The 19,709-nt window shown below is 37.3% G+C and overlaps 1 protein-coding gene across 2 annotated transcripts in view; it reads left to right on the forward strand.

Moving 5' to 3' along the window:
• The window catches only part of GABRB3 (gamma-aminobutyric acid type A receptor subunit beta3), a 218,884-nt gene that overhangs the window by 188,859 nt on the left and 10,316 nt on the right, over positions 1-19,709 (forward strand). For both annotated transcript variants that reach the window (XM_081831476.1, XM_081831477.1), the window contains exons 7-8: positions 10,241-10,393; positions 16,727-16,971. In XM_081831476.1, the coding sequence (XP_081687602.1) occupies positions 10,241-10,393; positions 16,727-16,971 (398 nt within the window). The remainder of the gene's footprint in view (positions 1-10,240; positions 10,394-16,726; positions 16,972-19,709) is intronic.

The raw sequence follows: 19,709 nt of genomic DNA on the forward strand, positions 1-19,709 counted from the left end.
GACTCTGAAAAACAAACTGAGGGTTCCAGAGGGGAGGGGGGTGGGAGGATGGGTTAGCCTGGTGGTGGGTATTGAGGAGGGCACATTCTGCATGAAGCACTGGGTGTTATGCACAAACAATGAATCATGGAACACTTCATCTAAAACTAATGATGTAATGTATGGGGATTAACATAAGAATAAAAAAAAATTCAACAAAGGAAGAGATGGCTCATGACAGTCCAAGTGCCTCTACACAGACAGAAAAATAAACATTCCATTTTTATAAAAAATTATATATATTTTCTTTAGCCTGAGTCTCCTGGTCACAAATTTCTTCTAGTTTTTTTTTTTTTTAACTGTTTATGACCTTATGTCATATATTCTTGTATGATGGTTCTAGAAATTTACGTTGGCATTTTTTTTTCTTTTCCACTTGAAGATATTTCATTGTATCTGGCTTCCATTCTTTCTATTGAGAAGACCCTTGTTGATCTAATTGGTGCTTTGAGATTAATCTGTTTTTTCTTCCCCCTCTAGGAATTTTTTATTATTTTTTCTTTTTTTTATTTCATTGATATTTATGATATAACAAGATATGGTTTTCTCTGTAACTGGAGTTTGTAGATCTTCCTGAATCTTTGGCTTGAGGTCTTCTAGTACTTTTGGAGCATTCTCAGCCATCGTTGCCTTTGCTCTATTCTCTCCTCCATTTTTATTCTAGGATTCCAATTTTAATTCCAATTTTACAATTCTAACATTGGATCTTCCCACTATATCTTCTGTATATCTCACTTTCCCTTTTGAAATTTTCATTTTATTTTCTCTTCCTGCTTCACTCTGGAATTTTCTTCTGACTTATCTTTCAGTCCAACAGTTTTCTCTTTGTATGTGTTTAATCTGCTATTATTATCCATGGGGAAATTGTGGACATAATTCAAAGTGTATGATAATGTCTTCTTTCCTCAGAGAGGATCTACTATGCTTAGCTCTGTCAGGCAGCTAGAGGTATTAGCAATCCATGACAGGTAATTCTGAGTTCAGATCCAGTCCTTGTGTATGTGTTAATCCTTCTGGTTTATCTTTACTTCTTGGACAGAGCTCTTTGGAATCCCTACTTGATGTGCTCTGTCCCTAGTGTCTGCTCTTTTAGTCCATGAATCTGTCAAATGTCCTACTTAACCTCTCATCTTTTCCTTCTAGAAAGTATATGTTTCAGCTACCTGAAATGTGGCTCACTTCTGTATTTCTTTTTTCTCCCAGATCTTGGCCCAGATTTTTACTGGCTTGCTATTTCTCCAGTGTCTTCAGGGAGATGTATTTAAATTTTGTCCATTTTCAAGTTGTTTCCAGTGGAAGTGTTACCTATTCTATAATACTCAAACACCATTAGTTTTTTTTCTACTCCTCTTTATTTTTTCAGGAAAAAAGTACACTTGTTTCAATATTTAATTCTTACTTAGTTTGGTCTATTAATACATGAGAGTAAAAAAGAAAAAAAAATTAGAATACATTTTGCATTCACATTTTCAAAATATAATTCTGTATTTTTCCAATAACATTATATAGAGGAAACACTTATCCCAAGTGTTGTAAAGCTCAAAGGAGATCTAAGTCTTTGGTTGTAACAATAAAAAGCTGTGAAAAAACAAAAAAACAAAAAACAAGCAGAGCACCTGAATAGCAGTTGGAAGGAGTCAGGTTAAAAGAAATACTGCATTAAATTCATTTCAATAAATATATCTAGCTAATAATCAAAGAGCTCCTTAAATATCACTCTGGACACAGGATCACCAGATTGAGACTTCATCTTTTGTATTGGTCTTGAATGCATATTCTGCTGACCAGCAAAATTTGGGATGTATTTTTTGTTTTTGCCAAATCTGAAATTTACTCCTAACTTTTTAGTTTTGTGTGAGCTAAAAGACTGAAGTTTTTGCTAGATACATGAAAAACAGATTATTTAATATGCTTCTTTAATTATGTGGTGTTTTTATTTCTCTTCCCTTTTTTTTTTTTCTGGAGTACATTTGGACTGATATCTTCTGGCTTTATTTCAAAATACTTCTGCCAAGATTAGAAGAAAGAAAAAGAAGTATACCAAAATGAATGATAATGAAACATTTCTGTTAAGATATGTGAATTTTCTATTTTTCAAAAATCAATTTTCAAAATACTATTTTGCTTTTCATTTATGATTATGACAAATTGCAAGTGTTTTTAAAGTCTGCATGTCACACCGTTAATACATTCATTTAATTTTCTCTAAAGTCCATTTGTGAACTCCATGCTTTAGTAAACTAAAGCCCTGTGATCAAATAATTGTCCATTGGGTCTATAAATAACATCTACTATAGGTCTAGAAAAAGTATTATATGAAATGTTAAAAGGAATTTTCATCTCTATCTTATTTATAATATAATTTAATCTTAAATTCTAGAGACAAATTCCCATTCTTTTTTCCCCCATTGACTTTTGTTAGAAGGATCCTAAGAGACAATTCATCTGTATTTCCTAGCCAAGTGCTAATCCTTCAATCCAAAATGGTGGACCCAGAGCAAGCTTACTCTCAGTGCTAAATGAGAGTTTAGCTATCACAACTTGTTGCTATGAAATCATTTTCCTTTAAGGGCTCCTGACCTATGAAATATGTCTCACTACAGAAGCCAGATTTCTTCAGAAATTCATTGCCCCACATCTCCTCTGCAAAAGTAATTCTCGACTACCTTTATCTTTTGGAATTACTTTTTAAACCTCTAGCACAATTTTTTTAAAATGCTCAATGGTAAAACCTTTTAGATTATAGAATCCTGAACACAGAAGGCATCATAGAGGAAGAAAAGGAAAGAAAGAAGCAACTTGTATTTATCGAATGTGTATTTGGGGCCAGATAGTATGCTTGTTACTTGATATAAATTAAGCTATTTAATTTCCAGTAAAATACAATAGTAGGTATTCTTTTTTTCTTTATAATAGATTTATCAAAATACAATTTAGATTCCATACAGTTCACCCACTTAAATTATACAATTCAGTGGTTTTAATGTATTTCCATAGCTGTATAATCATGACTGTATTCACTTTCAGAATATTTTTATCAACTCAAAAAGAAACCCTGTACCCATTAGCAGGCACTCCCCATTTCCCCCAACTCAATTCTCCTAATCCTGGGCAATCACTAATCTAATTTCTGCTTCTATGAATTTGCCTTTTCTGTGTACTTTATATAAGTAGAATCGTACAGTATATGGTCCTTTTGTGACTGGCTTCTTTCACTTAACATGGTGTTTTCAAGGTTCATCCATGTTGCAGCATATATCAATACCTCATTTCTTTTTATTCCTGAATAGCATTCCATTGTATGAATATATCATATTTCATTTAACTACTCATCAGTTGATGAACATTGGGCTGTTTCCACCTTTTGGGTATTAGGAATAAGGCTGCTCTGAACATTCATGTACAAGTTTTTCTGTAGATACATTTTCATTTCTCATAGGCATGTACGTAGGATTGGAATTGTTGGGTCATTTGGTAACTAACTATATTTAACTCTTTTGAAGAACTGCCATACTGTTTTCCAAAGTGATGGCACCATTTAACATTCCCACAAGAAGCACATGAAGGTTCTAATTTCTCCACATCCTCACCAACATTTGCTATTGTCTTTTCTTAAATTGAAATATAGTTGTCACACAATTTTATATCAGTTTCAGGTGTACAACATAGTGATTCCACAGCTCAGTACGTTATACTGTGATCACTAAATGTGTAGCTACCATCTGTCACCATACAACTGTTTCAATACCATTGACATATTCCCTATGCTGAACCTTTCATCTCCATTATTTATTCATTCCATAGTGGGAGCCTGTATCTCCCACTCCCCTTCACCCATTTTGCCCATTCACCACACTTTTCCCCTCTGGCAACCACCAGCTTGTTCTCTGTGTTTATGGATCTGTTTCTGCATTGTTTATTTGTTTATTCATTTTTTTGGTTTTTTTAGATACCACATATAAGTGAAATCATACAGTATTTGTCTTTCTCTGTCTGACTTATTTTTACTTAGTATAATATTATCTAAGTCCATCCGTGTTGTCATAAATGGCAAGATCTTATTCTTTTTTATTGTTGAGTAATATTCCTGTGTGTGTGTGTGTGTGTGTGTGTGTGTGTGTGTGTGTAAGCCACATCTTCTTTATCCATTCAACTATCAATGGACACTTGGGTCACTTCTTGGTTATTGTAAATAATGTTGTTGCACAGGGGTTCATATATCTTTTTGAATTAGTATTTTTATATTATTAGTATTATTAGTATTGGGTAAATACCGAGTAGTGGAATCACCAAATAGTATAGTATTTCTATATCTATCTTTTTTCATTGTAGTCATCCTAGTGAGTATGAAGTGGTATCTCATTGTGGTTTTGATTTGCATTTCCCCTAATAAGTAATAATGTTGAGCATGTTTTTATGTTCTTATTGGACACTTTCTTCTTTGGAGAAATGTCTATTCAAGTCCTTTGTCCATTTTTAAATTGGGTTGTGTTTTTTTGTAAACCTTTTTTATATAGTCTAGATACAAGATCCATATCAGATATATGATTTGCAAATATTTTCTTCCTTTCTGCGGGTTGTCTTTTTTTTTAAGGTTTTTATTTATTTATTTGACAGAGAGAGACACAGCGAGAGAGGGAACACAAGCAGGGGGAGTAGGAGAGGGAGAAACAGGCTTCCCTCGGAACAGGGAGCCCTATGCCGGGCTGGATCCCAGGACGCTGGGATCATGACCTGCCGAAAGCAGATGCTTAACGACTGAGCCATCCAGGCGCCCCTGCAGGTTGTCTTTTTATTTGCTTGGTGATTTCCTTTGTGGGTTAATAGTCTATAATTCTGATGAAGTATAAAATCTTTTTTTTTTTCACTTGTGATATTCTTGTCCTATTTCAAAACAAGAAAACTGAGGGTCTAATAGGATAGTCAGTTCCCAAAGGAATAAACCATGAGGCTGAAACTAGATCCTTTAGACACCCCCTCTCTTTGCTTCACAGTCATGTGATACAACATTCTGGTTTTATTGTGGAGAATCAAAAGGAGAATCATTGCCTATTGAAACAATCTGAAAACAACTTTTTGAGCTCCTGTCCTGTTTTTCTTCTTTCTTTCCGTGCTATTTCATATATATCCTTCCCTTCATGGATTTTTTGAACATAAAATAATTAAGGGGACTTGTAAAGGGAGCAAGAAAATTACTAACACTATTTTGAATTTTAGGTTATGTTATAATGTGGAAAAGTAGATTATAAATGAATGAGCCCAGCATGATGAGACAGGCCATGCCAACAAAAACCCAAGAGCATCGCTGAGAGCTCACAAAGCTTCTTAGGCAATGGTGGGAGAACCTCTCACAGTGGCCACCTTAAAGAGGGAGAAGCACATGTGTATAGGTCAGCTCTGCCGCAGTTGCTAAAACAGTTTATTACTTTATGGACACATTTGAGTGGCTCTCTCCCTCCACAAAGGTGACACAATACTCTGTCCACATTTTTTATGAGTTCTTCAGCAATATTAATGCTTTAGAGAGCAATATTAATTTAGGCTAGATTAAATATCCAGAGCCTTGTTTTTGGCATAGCTTTTAGTGCATCTAGGGAGAAAAGGTTGAGATCAGCATCTTTGATAGGTAATTTTGCCAAGGAAGCTCTGAACTGGAACAATGCACTTGTGTTCAGGGACTGTTCCTCTGTCTGTTGGCTCAGCACCTACTTGGGAACCTGACCACATCTGCATTGGCACACAGGCTTTAGGGCTTCTGTGCCTTTCTGTTGTAATTTTTAAGCTTCTATTGCTGTTTTGAAGGCTGTATCTTTCTGTAGCTGACTCACTACTTCTCAACTTTATTAACCATTAGCTATGATCATGTGGGGAGTTTTCCCATAGATACAGCATACATTATGGCATTTGCCCTGCAGTGTAAGGACTTTGTCTAACAGAGCTACAAGAAGACTTTTATGTGCTCTTTAGGATGCATATCAAATGGCAAAGGCCTTAGCCTAGAACATGTCTCAACATCTCTGAGAATTCTTGTGTTTATTAACATTCTGAGGTCTCTTTTTCATGGCATATTGAAAGGCTTTTCTTCATTTGGCTCAGCTGAGTCTTACCTTGAAGGCTTTCCTGACTGAAAAAAAATTTTATCCAACCAGGAATAGTATTTCAGTTCAGATGCCATGAAACCTCTCTTGCATCACCAGCTCTCATGCTCTAAAATATTTTTGTATCTCCAGCATGGCTCTTACCACTGTTTACCAAGGTCAGTCTGTATGAGTCTCTCTCTGACATGGATTAATTGGAGCTAGTTGAGAGTGTAGACCCTCTTCTTTTTCATCTTTGTTGTCTGCTCCATTCACCATTCCCACATCTGAATTATGAGACTAGAATGGATAGGGCATATGGTGAGTGCCTAATACTTGTTTTGATTTGAAGTGGCACTTCAGTTTCGACAAGTAGAATATATTTACTGGACAAATACATAAGAAAATGGTATGTTTCTTAATTTTCTAAGTTCTGTATTATGAATTTTGTGTTATTCTAAGTTTTGTGTTATATCTTGGCAAATTTTCAGAGATTCAGGTATTTTTGAAATCAGATTAGTATTCCCTTCCTCAAGGTCTATAATGATCTTCTAAATGTTTGACTGTGCATTCATGTCATTAGCCTCCATGTTATAGGGACAAGAATTCCCAACAGCCTCAATTGTACTTCATTACTTAAGTATTGATATTTGCCTCTGTTGGGAATGGTTTCCCTGAAGAAGGTATACTTCGGGAAATATTAGGAAAGTTGACTTGAAAATGGAAAGTTGAGGAATATGGTAGATTAATTTTTTACTCAAAAAATATTTGCTGCTCTCCCCTGGGAGGGGACTAAACTCTTCTCCAATGACATAAGGATTGACAGTAAGACTTGCTTTAGACAAGGAAATGTGAGGGCAGCTGAGTGTAGCACTTCTACCACAATATCCAGCAGTGCTCCAGATACAGCATAAGTGGATATGTAGCACAAGAAAAAAAAAAATCCTTCTTGTCAGCTGCAGAGACCTGGGGGGACCTTTTGTTATTGCAACATAAGTCAGCTTATCCTGATGAATACAGTAACTATTGTAAGTATAGTGGATATAGTGAGACATATCTGAAACAAGAGAAGCAAATGATAAGTGATAAGTAAAGCATGAGATTGTCATGAAATTGCAAACTACGATCCAACATTGAAGTTACTTCAGTAAAGATATTGAAGTTGCTGTGGGATTTCAAACTAAGATTCAATAAAGATATTGAATGTTTTGAGTATTACACTTGCTAGAAAATCACATAACTAAACCAAATACTCCTGATTTCATGCAAACAGATGTATTTGTTGATAACCTATGATAGTTTAGACATTTACCTAGGTATCACAGTATATGAAAAATACATCACTTCACAAACTCTGCCTTGGGGACTGTAGAATGTACTAAGGAAGATCTTGCCTTGTTAAATAATAATAATTTTAATGAAAAAGAAAATGACTCAAGAAGGTAATAACTACTATTTGGAGGAAAGAAGAAAGGATTCATGGAAGATGTGGCATTTGACCAAGGTTTTGGAGTGTGGATAAGGAAAGACATTTCTTGAGGGAAAAGTATGTGTGAATCAGCAGGGGCAGGAAATATGTACAATTATTTTGAGGCAGTGAGGACACTCTTTGGGCTAGAAAATGGTCTGTTTAATGAGGAGAAATAGTAGAAAATAAAACTGAAGTTAATTTGGGAAAACATTTTGGAGACACTAAAATTCCCAGATGCATATTTGGACCTTTATAGAAAGCAGCGAGCCATAGAAGATTTTGAGTATGGGTTGACAGTGAGTGTCCATGCTGTGCTTCAGGAATGTGTGGATGGATCATAGGGCCAGGGATTTGGAGATGGGAAAGCCTACATTGAGGCTCTGACCTGGCTCAATGGCACATCATGCCAATGATCCACATATACATAAAATGTAATATAAAACAATAATAGAATCTATCAAACCTATGTCAAGGAAATTTTATTCCACTGATGGTGTTGGGAGGATTGGTTAGCTGTTTGGGGAATAAAAATCAGTGTACATGTACACTTCACACTGAACACTGAAATAATTACCAACCTTAAAAGTAGGTTTGTGGTTAAACTTCTATTGTGAACTTACCTAAGCCTAAAAACAAGTTTTAAAAATAACAAGGAAAAAAGAATGGATAAATTCTATATACAAAAAATTTAAGTATTTATATGTTCCCCACTCAAATCCATTACAAGTTTTAAAACAAACAACTGTGAAAATGCTTGCAGACAATACAAACAAGGATTAGTATCAAAAGAACTTAAATGAATAGGTGAAAACAATAAGAGGAACAAAAAATGAGAAAAATGAATAAATAATATAATTAGATCATTTATGAGCTTAAATACAGAGAAAAAAACAGATATTTAGGAAGTATGCAGTTAAAGAAATTGATCAGAAAGGAAAATTTTTCCCAAAGAAATTAGCAAAAGTTATTTTTAAGAAATATTATGGAACATTGTCATGTTTACAAGGTGAGATAGACAATTCTATAAAGTGCTCATAGTGATGTGTATACTGGCATGATTCTTAGGCAAAGTAATTTGGCAATAAGTATCAAAAGCCTAAACATTGGCCCAGCAATTCCTCTTTTGGCATATTCATCCTAAGGAAATAAGTCCAAATATAGAAAAGGACTTTACTCAAGTATATTCTTAAGAATATTATTTATAGTTTTGTAAAAATGGAAATAACCTAAATTTGTAGCATTCAGGAAAATGTATTTATAAACTAGAGTACATATGTATATATTTGAAGGAAAATTTGGAAGAATTTTAAATTGTATTTACAAATAATTTGAATAAGTGTGAAAATGTTTATGCTCTGATGACAGTATGCTCTATGCATTTGATCAGAGCTATGTAAAAGAAATTCTACATACACACAAAAACGACTGGAAGAAACTTCACAGATTGTCAGCCTTTAGGTGCTAAGTCTCTTAGGTGGCTTCTTTTCTCCTTTATATAATTCTGACTGAAAATAGTTGATACCAAAGTAGAACCCTGGAGATAAGTCTTCATCTTCGACATAGAACTAATAGTCATATGAGTAAATCAGGCTAAAGAAAAGAATGTAGGGACAAACACAGAAGACATGGAATGAAGTCTGGAAAATGCATATATTTGGGTGCAGGAAGAGAGTAGTAGCTTGTCAGTCTTGGAGTAGAAGGAGGTCAAGAGAAGCAAGGTACAGCGATCTCAGGAAGGGAGCACCGTCCATCAGTGATGATGGGAGGGAAAGAGGCAAGGAAGTTGGTGATTAGAGATCATTGAGTTTTCACTGGTTGTCCTTCCAGCAGCTTCACTAGAATCTAGATCAGGAGCCGGGAGGTTTGGGACTGATACAGTGGACAGTTGAAGTGGACAGGAAGAAATGGAGACTACCCTTGCTTTGCTCTAAGAAAAGCAAAATAAAACAGAGCAGGCAAATATAAAACAAAATGTGACATAATCAGTGGGCAATTTTCTTACCTTGTGATGGTGGGGTTCCAAAAGTGTCCTAAGTGAGATGCACACATCAGATTAGCACTGGGATTCATTTACAAGAAAGCGAACAAGGTGCTTCTCTGAGGCTCTCCTTAATGCCTTGTCTGTGGTCAGAGTAGATCATCGCAGTGTACGCTGGCCCCTGTGTCTGTGCCTCTCCAGCTCTCAGGGTAGCCCGGAAGTGTCCTTAGATGAGGATCAGCAATTCACATATCTGTGTACAGTGTTGCTTTAGATGGGCGGAAGGGACAACTGGTAAAAGCCATTTTGCCCAATAAAACCTTGAGCCAAATCTCCCCTATTTACAATGGAGAAGAGAACAGTCCTTAATTAAACAATGAACAAGATACTTGGCATGATTCTGTATTCTAAATTAAATACTTTCCCAAAGTTTTCCCAGGGATGGTCCTCAGCTGAGCACTTGACTTTAGAAGAGTATCCTCAATATTCTCTTATAGACTAAAATGGACCCCCCTCCCAATTCTTCCATAAATACCATTAGGCAGACAGAAGCAAATTGCAGTGGCCACCTCTCAGTTCATGAGCTTTTCAAATGCATGCTGTTGAACAGTGGAGGTCAAAGCAAACTCTTTGCTATGTCTTTTCTCCAGTGTAATCTTTGTCTCTTTACCGTAGGTGCCTATCCTCGGCTCTCACTGAGCTTTCGGTTGAAGAGAAACATTGGATACTTCATTCTCCAGACTTACATGCCCTCTATATTAATTACGATTCTCTCATGGGTGTCCTTCTGGATCAATTATGATGCATCTGCGGCTAGAGTTGCCCTTGGTATGTGCTATTTTTAAATGATATCTAAAATGTAAAGTAACCGTATCATTACAGTATTAAGGAAGTTCAGAGGCTATAGTTCAACTACAATTTTTTGACATCATGACACCAGTCTTGCCCATACAGTCACTTTTTATCTTGAAACAATAATTTCGTGCATGATTCCTTTGATGTGTTAATTTAATTATAAGGCTCAAATGTGAATTTTCATGCCAATGAAAGGGAAAATATGCTTGCCGAATATTTGCATAATAAAACTATTTTTGACACTAATTTTAAAGCAAGGATTAACATCTCCTGTTCAAAATTGTTCTGTGGCCCAGAAAGAAGACTTGATTAATTGGGTATTCATCTTTTTTAAGTCAGAAAAATAGTCAAATATTATAGCATGTAATTGGAATTACACAATTTAATGAGCATTTAAATATGTGATTAGATTCTGAGTGATTCTCAAGAGCACTAGTGATCTGTACTGGCCACTGGTCATTTGGCAACTGGATTATTAGCTAATGTACAATATATTTTATAGGTTCTAATAATATTTTTAATATTTTTAAATTATTAAAGGAAGGCTTATATTTTCAAAAAAACATTATTCTCTATTCAGCTAATTATTATGAAGCTGCATGAATGAAATAATCATTTAAATACATTTTAGATAAGTATAGAGCTGAAGAGCAATTATCTAGTGCATCCCTTCTCTGGGATGGTTGAATTCAATTCCTGAAAGCAAAATTATGGAAAATAATTATCAATACATTTGATATCAAAAATTGATGGAAAATAATTATCAATACCTTTCCTGGTAAATTAGCTTAGAGAGAACCATAAGAATTCAGGGTTCCAGTTATCCCTCTTTCTTCCCTTTTTTTTTTTTTCATCTTTTTCCAGGACTTCAAGTTGATTGACACTGTTTTCCCTAGGAAAATGTGTGTACATGTGTGTATGCGGATGTCTGGTTTAGACTCACAGATAGGTGACTGGCAGAGTTACATTCAAGATTAGATTAACACATAGGAAATCAGGTAACTATTCCTAAAAGTGTTAGCTGAATAAAAAGCTAGTTTGAAAAGAAGAAAGTATCAAAAACTAAAAGCGCTATATTGTTATGTATTTTTAATGGGTCTAGTAAGAAAAGCATCCCTCAAAAAGATCTCCAGGACTTTTCTATGGCCTGCAGAGGTGACCGTGTTGCAATGGTCCTTTCTGTAAGTTTCCCCCTTCCTTTTTTTTTAATGTTACTAGATGACTCTTCGTTAAATAATTTTCTCTTCTTCTCACCTGGAAAAGCAGAACTAAAATGTATTTAGAGGGGCAGATCTAAATTTTGCAGACTTGTTAGCTTATACCTTTTCAGAGTCTCTCTTTAAGAAAGAGAATATAAAATAGACAAATATAAAATCTCTAAGACCCCACCCCAAGTCTGGATGAGGACTATGCAAGTAGAGCTCTAAAGCTAAAGCTTCTTGAGTTTCACATTGAATTGGCCTTGGAGAATTTGTCATTATTGAGATAAGTAAAGAAATATAAGTACCAAAGAACTGTAATTATCTAGCATCAATAGGAGTGAGGTGTACTGAAAATGTGAATTTCTAAATTTTCTAGATATACACGTTCTATAGCTCCTTAATCGTAAGACACTGTCTTCCACAATATTAAATAATCTATCTGAAGTGAGTTGTAGTCAACCCAACCTCATTACAGTATGTGAAAGTAGATTCCATTTTTTCCAACAGAATAGCATTATGACTATAAACCTAAATCATCCTGTTATGGCTTTGCTAGGACAAAGGAATGGTCTGCCCAGAGTTGCTAAGGCTTCACCACTGGAGGAGTGCCAGGTTCTGACAGATGTCACAAGTCTGGGAGGCAGATGTGAGTACAGAGGCAGAAGTGAATGGGCATTTGCCAGTGTCCGGATGAACCTGAGGCCTGGGGGTCTGGAAGGCAGCTTGACCCTAGGGCCACAGGTCTGAGCAGACAACAGTCCAACAGGTCCAGCTCTCAATGTAGGATACCAGCGTGCTCACTCCCTTTGTCCCACCTTCTGCCTATGTAGAACAGGGTCTCTGAGCCTGGGTCTGCAGGGATCAGGAAATGTTACCAGGTCACCTCCAATAACTAAGGGAAAGTATATCACAGGGTCATGAACACTTAATAACAACACAATAATCATTAATGCTGAAATTTGCTGAATACTCAGGTACCAGGTTCTCTGCAAGGCCACTAATGGGGTTACCTTACCTGTTCTACAGAACATCCATAGCACAATAAGCAATGTTATTGGTCCCATTTGACAGAGCAGGAAAATTAGGTACAGAGAAGCTACATAACTGGTACAAAGTCATATGACATTTTAAGTGTCAGAAGAAAGGTTTTAATCCAGTTAGTCAGACTCCAGGATTCTCTCCCTTAACCACTACAGGTGATTCCTATGGTGTCAGTAGACAGTACATGCAAGAGTCATCTTGTCTATTACATTGTAAAAAAGGATCAAAAAGAAAAAAAAAGCTAAGCAAGAACTATTATTAAGTATTACTATTGAGGGATCCCTCAGAATCTTTAAAATGCTAATGTGCTCTGTGCCTCTTTAAGAAGATATGGCTATGGTTTGGGGGCTTTAATTGGAGAAATTCTCCTACCCCAGCCCTTTTCCACCTGTCTTGTCTTGTAACACACCTTTAAAATGCTTTGAGTGCTGTTATCAGCATCCTGAATGGCTGCTGATGAATGCACCTCATTTCTGAAAGAGATCTTAGAGGTACAGGTCAGTGCAGAGGAGTGTTCAACAAAGATATCCATGGAACACCCTCTCTGGCGAGGGCTCTGTTGGACCTGCAGTCGTCTGGGGTTGTCTCTCTATTGAGAAGGGAAACGCTGGTCCTTCACAAAGCTGTGTTGCACTGCTGTTCTGTACGCTTCAGGGTTTTATGCTTCTACTGATCAGGGGCTGACTCCCAGATCTGTTGAATTGTTAGTGTTACAAGCCATCAGGTTGCAAAGTTGGGAGGTGTAATTAGGTGATCTTCCTCAAAAACCTGAAGTGAATAATAGTGAATAATAGTACCGGTCCTTTTAAAAGGGAAAATTCAAACTAAAATAATTTAGACCACATTATTTTGATCACAAAGAAGAGAAATAAAGTATCTTTTGATTAAATGAAGCAAATTATATTTTTATTTCATAGTCATCTGTATAAATGCAGTTTTTCAAATACGATATTAGCATAATCTAAATGAGAAATAATATGAGGCTAACAATTAGTAGAAAGACTGAACAGCTTGATCAGTGTACAAAGAACATGGAAAGCACCATTCAGTCATCTCCTGTACTGCAGTTGGATGGGTCCCCTTGGAGGGCGGAAGCTCAAAGCAAGGCTATGGCTGTGGGTCTCTTTCGAGGAAGCCAGAATCTACTGAATAATTTATTTTTCTGTAATGATAATAATAAATACGATTATTTGTTGTTATTAGTGTTAACGCTGCCAGTTACCATTATTAACATATCACCAATGGTTTTCAGGCATCACATTTAGACTTCACATCAGCTGTAGACAATGGTGTGGACCATCAAGGCTCAGGTCATGCTGCTGGGAAGTGGCATAGCTAGGATTTTGGCCTGGGCCATGTGGCTGTACCATCCAGGTCTGTGAATCACTACAGTCCACCATCATCCGCAATATCTAGATAGGAAGTAAAATGATACAGAGAATTAGTAAATGTACTGGCCTTTTAAACTACGAGCTAATGTGAGCCCAAACAGAGCACTGATCCCAAAACCATACTCCTCGAGCCTGAGCTGATGGGCCTGAGCCAGGTTGCTGTCCCATTTTACTCAGGGCTGCTTTTCCCAGGCTGAGTGCCTGTGACATATGCTGGCTCTTGCTATCCCTGTGTTCTTTCAGCCCATTTCCCAGGACATCCACTGAGGCCTGTGTTATACATGTCCGCTCAAAATAGTCAACTGGAGAGCCACAAGAGTCAGCTGGAGAGAACCAGAACATTCATGCTCTCCAAGTACATTTGGAAGGAAAAAAGTTGTGGCAGCAAAATTACAAAATTTTTGAATAATGGTGAGAACACCTAATTTTGGAGAGTTTGCGTGGTGTTTTCACATTTATTTGTAAACTGTAATCATCCCATTGCCATTTTCGAATTTTAAAAGTCCCCAGGTGCACATGAATGTTACTTTAAAGGGGAATCTTAAAATATTCTGACATATTCGATTTCCATATATTCCATAAGCTATCATGGTTTGCAGTTATACACAAAAATAGTTTCTCAGTGCCTCAGTTCCCTCCTCTACTTTTCATAGCAGTTTAGAGGTGGGTGGAAGGAAAGCATGTGCTAGTGACAGAAAGACTGGGCTTTATTCCCTGCCCTCCAGATGGTCCCGAGCAAGTAGAGATCTGTGGTCTGGAGGTTCTCTCTGTGGGACACACAGGATAAGGATTCTTACCTCCAACGATGGGATGGGAACCCGGAGAGCATCAAATTAAGATGCTTAACAAATACAAACCCTCCACTGGAGAGTTGGGTGGGATCTGGGGGCTCAGAGAAGTGCCTTTGGTGGAATCATATGTAGAGGTGGTCTGGGCTGTGCCTTGTATCTTGGGAGCACTGACCTCTCTGGCCTGCACTGTCCCCTGGCCTCAGTGACATCATATTTTTCAGGTTGCTGTGGCTGAGGGACCATGGCTAAAGCTCTCACTTTCAGAAGTCTCCTTTTTGATGGAAGGCATGAATAGCAATGAGGAGGAAGTGTTTCTCTCCATTGGGTCCTTGAAGACACAGGGATAATTGCATTCAGTGGCACCAGTTAATTGAATGGATAGAAAAGAGTTGACCCTTTGGAGCTGTCTTTTTTTTTTTTTTTTTAAAGATTTTATTTATTTATTTGACAGAGAGAGAGCACAAGTAGGGGGAGCAGCAGAGGGATAGGGAGAAGCAGGCTCTCCGCTGAGCAGGGTGCCCGACGTGGGGCTCCATCCCAGGATCCTGGGATCAGGACCTGAGCCTAAGGCAGATGCTTAACAGACTGAGCCACCCAGGCACCCCCCTTTGGAGCTGTCTTAAGAGAAAGCAAGTCAGCTGTAGTATTTACTGTCCCACCAAGAAGTGAGCAATCCATATCTTTCCTGCATGTATGACTTCACTCAGTTCAACAAACTCTAGTCATGTCACGGACATGTCCCCTCCTTTCTGTGTCTTCAAATTATCCAATATGGAATCTTTGTATTGAAAACAAAAAAAAGTCCATTGCTATGGTATAATTGCAAAATATGGTCCTTACATGTTTTTAGAGACTGGACTTAGCTCTGTTAGGGAAACAGAAATCATTCACATACTACATTATGAGAATTCAACATTATGATTTAAAAAAAAAAAAAAGGATCTGGTCAGTTCCCCCAGAATATGGCAAGATTCATTAGCCTTTGACTTCATCACGCATGTTCTGAGAAGCTTGTATAGACTCTTAGTTGAGGAGGGAAAGGACTCTGAAATCATCTGTCCTCAGGAGCTTCCCTGAAGTACTTTTTTTTTTTTTTTTTAAGTACTCCTTTCTTTTTAAGCTCAGGACTGGATCAAGTCCGCTATCAGTTTTAAAAATCATTGCCTTGGGGTGCCTGTGTGGCTCAGTCGTTAAGCATCTGCCTTCGGCTCAGGTCACGATCCCAGGGTCCTGGGATCCAGCCCCACATCGGGCTCCCTGCCCCGCGGGAAGCCTGCTTCTCCCTCTCCCACTCCCCCTGCTTGTGTTCCCTCTCTCTCAGTCTCTCTCTCTCTCTGTCAAATAAATAAATAAATAAAATCTTTAAAAAAATAAAAATAAAAATCGTTGCCTCATTCCCCTTTTTCATAAAGCATTGTGGTAAGAATTGTTTTCTTTTGACGGGCAGGCTCACTGAGCCCTCACTAATGGCCATAGGTGACCCTCTTTTTTGAGTCTTCATAGATTCATTCTTCTTGGAAGCGTCTCATCCAGACACACAGTGTTTTATGTTAATTTCTGGAATTATTTTCATTTCTTCCAACTTTCCTAAAAAGCACATTCTCCTTTGCTGCCTACATATCTCCATATATTCTCCATTCCCTCTCTCTCTAAGCTAGGTGCCACGGGGTGGTGCCCCACCAGGGAGCAGAAATGTCAGCTTCCTGACCTGAGTGGTGACCTGATGTCCATACATGTTTCATGCTCTGTTGCTTTCTGGTCACCTAATAATATTCAATCTACTATCTCCAACTATTTCGAGCTGTTTGAGAAAATACAAAAGTGAAACTGAGGAATAGAGCTGCAAAACTGCAGCCTCTCACCCTTTTGTTTCTTTTGTAGGGATCACAACTGTGCTGACGATGACAACCATCAACACACACCTTCGGGAAACATTGCCCAAAATCCCCTACGTCAAAGCCATTGACATGTACCTCATGGGCTGCTTTGTCTTTGTGTTTCTGGCCCTTCTGGAGTATGCCTTTGTCAACTACATTTTCTTTGGAAGAGGCCCTCAAAGGCAGAAGAAGCTTGCAGAAAAGACAGCCAAGGCAAAGAATGACCGTTCCAAGAGTGAAAGCAACCGGGTAGGCCCTCCACCAGCCTGACCACTCACCCATCATGCCTTTCACAGACCCACCCTGCTCCTACCACTCATCAGTCACTACAGTTACTTGCATGACCTTTAAGTAGTTGTGTGGGCTTTTGATTATAACCTGAAATGTTGCCTCCTGCAAGTCACTGAATTTTATATAAAACCAAAATTAGTGCAGAAGCTGGAGAAGCCACAAGCTTCCAGTTGCCTCTGAAAAGAACAGAACATGTGAATACCATGTGGGATGTTGGCTCTGAACTTGACAGGCAAAAGCATGTTTCCAAAATGTTGAAATACTCATTTAGTGATAAAATTACAAATTTTATTGTCCAGCACGCCACTGTTCTTTTACAGTGTGGGCAGACCCGTCTCTCATCCACCCACTATCTGGCATAGTCCCCTAGTCCAAGGTCCTTAGTGCAAGGGAGGAACCGTGCTCTGTTCAAGGGATCTCATAGATCTGCCCAGGCCCTGTCCCCTGCCGGGTGTGTTCGCAAAAGTCAGAGCCTAGCAGGGCCAGATAGTGGTAGCCAAGGATGGTGCATTGCTTTAGGAAGCCCTTGGGCTGTACACTAAGAAAGAGACCATAAATTAGGTCCACCCCCTCCAGCCCTGCTCAGCATCCTTACATCCTTCCGGGTACAAAGTAACTTTGCAATTACATGTCATTTCATTTTTTTTTAATAAAAACAATATGTCATTGCAATTATAAACAATACTTTAATGAAAGTACATTATAGTTTCTATGTAATTTTTGTCTTTATCTTTTTACCTCTTGCACCCCATAAAGTTCTCAAAAATATATTTCTCCTTGTTTACACGCTACACTTGCTCCTACATTTCTTTATTATTTAATTCTTCTTGCTAAACTTACTTATTTCTCAAGCCTGTGGTCTTTCCTTGCTTTTTCCCATGCTCTTAGTACATGTTATGGGTCTGTTCGTTAGAGAAATGCAGCAGCTCCTTAGAGTATTTGCTGTGTCCATAGACCACTGGTGGCCCAGAATAGGTTCACAAACATTCATGAATGAATGCAGTCAGTTAAATGAATGCAAATGGTTCCCATCCCTTCAGCAAAACATAAATAGAGTTGGTCAGAGAAACTTAGGATCTGTGAAAAAAATCAGGCTTCCACAAGCAAAATTATCCTGAACTTCTTACTGGAAAATATACTTAGTACCACACTGTTATGTTTCTAAATACGTCTGCATCCTACTATGAATACACAATATGCTTTGGTCATGCCATTTCCAAGGAAACTGGAATTCATCACATCATTATTGTTTTCATCACACAGATATACAGACACACATACACATACAATGCTGTTTTTCCAAATTCCCTCATAATTTAAACAGATCATAAATTGTTTCCTTTCTTCTAAATGAAATGGTTTAGAACAGTCAGGTTGTGCCGCAGAAATACCTTTTTGAGTGTGAAGCTTAAAATTTAAAGCAAAAACAGAAACACCTCTAACATGCACAGAGAAAAGTAGCAGAATATGAAAAATATTTTACGTCAGATATTATATTATAAATCAGATGCAGAGGAAAATTTTATTTTATTCACAAGGCCATTTTATTGTTTTTCTGAAAATGTTTGTGTGTTTTCCCAACAGCTTTGTTAAAGCCTTTATATGTTCATATTTTTAAAAATCTGTAATTGTAAATCAGCTGTCAAGGTCTAAAGTTGATATACAAATTCATAGATACTAGTTTTAAATGCATATTTGATATTCTTAAAGATAAGCATTAAATATTATTGCTGACCCACATCTAAGACTTTAGTGATAATTTTCAGATGGAAATGAATCTCCCAAAAAGCTTATTATCATGTGATGTGGATGAGTTAAGGGAAAGCGAGAAAAGAATCACAAACTTCATGCAAAACAGAAATGTCACTATGCACCTGGCCAACACCTTCAAGAATTCTTTGTAATTACAATTATTCATTCATTCACTTTTAGTGATATCTTTCAAGATTGTTTGTTAGCGTGACCATCAACAACCTCAGGGAAACCCATCTGTGTTATAGATGGGGCTCAGAGGGCTGCACCTGTCCTTGGACTGAAAGAGGACACTGGGCTGACCACAGGGATTTGCACTGCCATTGTTTTTCTGAGGTCACCTTTCCTGTCCAATAAGGGGATATCAGGGTGGTACCCTCGGGGGCTCTCAGGCCACCAAGAGGGATCTGTGCCATCAATGACTATCTTTGGGATGATGATGTTATTGACCTTACTATAAAACCTTAAGGAGATTTTCCTTATATTCAGTGGTTGCATATTATTTTAACTTAGTGGTTGATGCATGAATGCTCAAACTGTTCATGTATTCACTTCGTTTCTCCTCAGAGCAGTGGTGCAATGTAAATTGTGCCCTTAATTTATTTGTGCATAACCTCTTTGGTTTCTTGAATTGTTTCTATACTCAAGAGTTAGTCTTTGATTGTATTTGAATTTCATGAAGTGGCAGAAAGTTGTAATTCCTTCCAAGGTATTAGAGCTGCAGACTTGACATCATTCCTCTTACTAAAGAGCAAGATTTCTTTCCTCACATGACAAATACTTTTTTTTTAATTTTTCTAATAGAGTATTTTACTTATATAGAAGTTTGAAGGTAATTAGAGAATGAGTATCAATAAAGTGCCACTCTGGTGAGAGATTCTAGAAAAAAATGAAAACCACTTTGTAATATATTCTGCATGAAATGTTTTCCACCTTTGAATATT

The sequence above is a fragment of the Leptonychotes weddellii genome, chromosome 9, assembly GCF_054177405.1.
Source record: "Leptonychotes weddellii isolate Sample4059 chromosome 9, ASM5417740v2, whole genome shotgun sequence".
Lineage (NCBI taxonomy): Eukaryota > Metazoa > Chordata > Mammalia > Carnivora > Phocidae > Leptonychotes > Leptonychotes weddellii.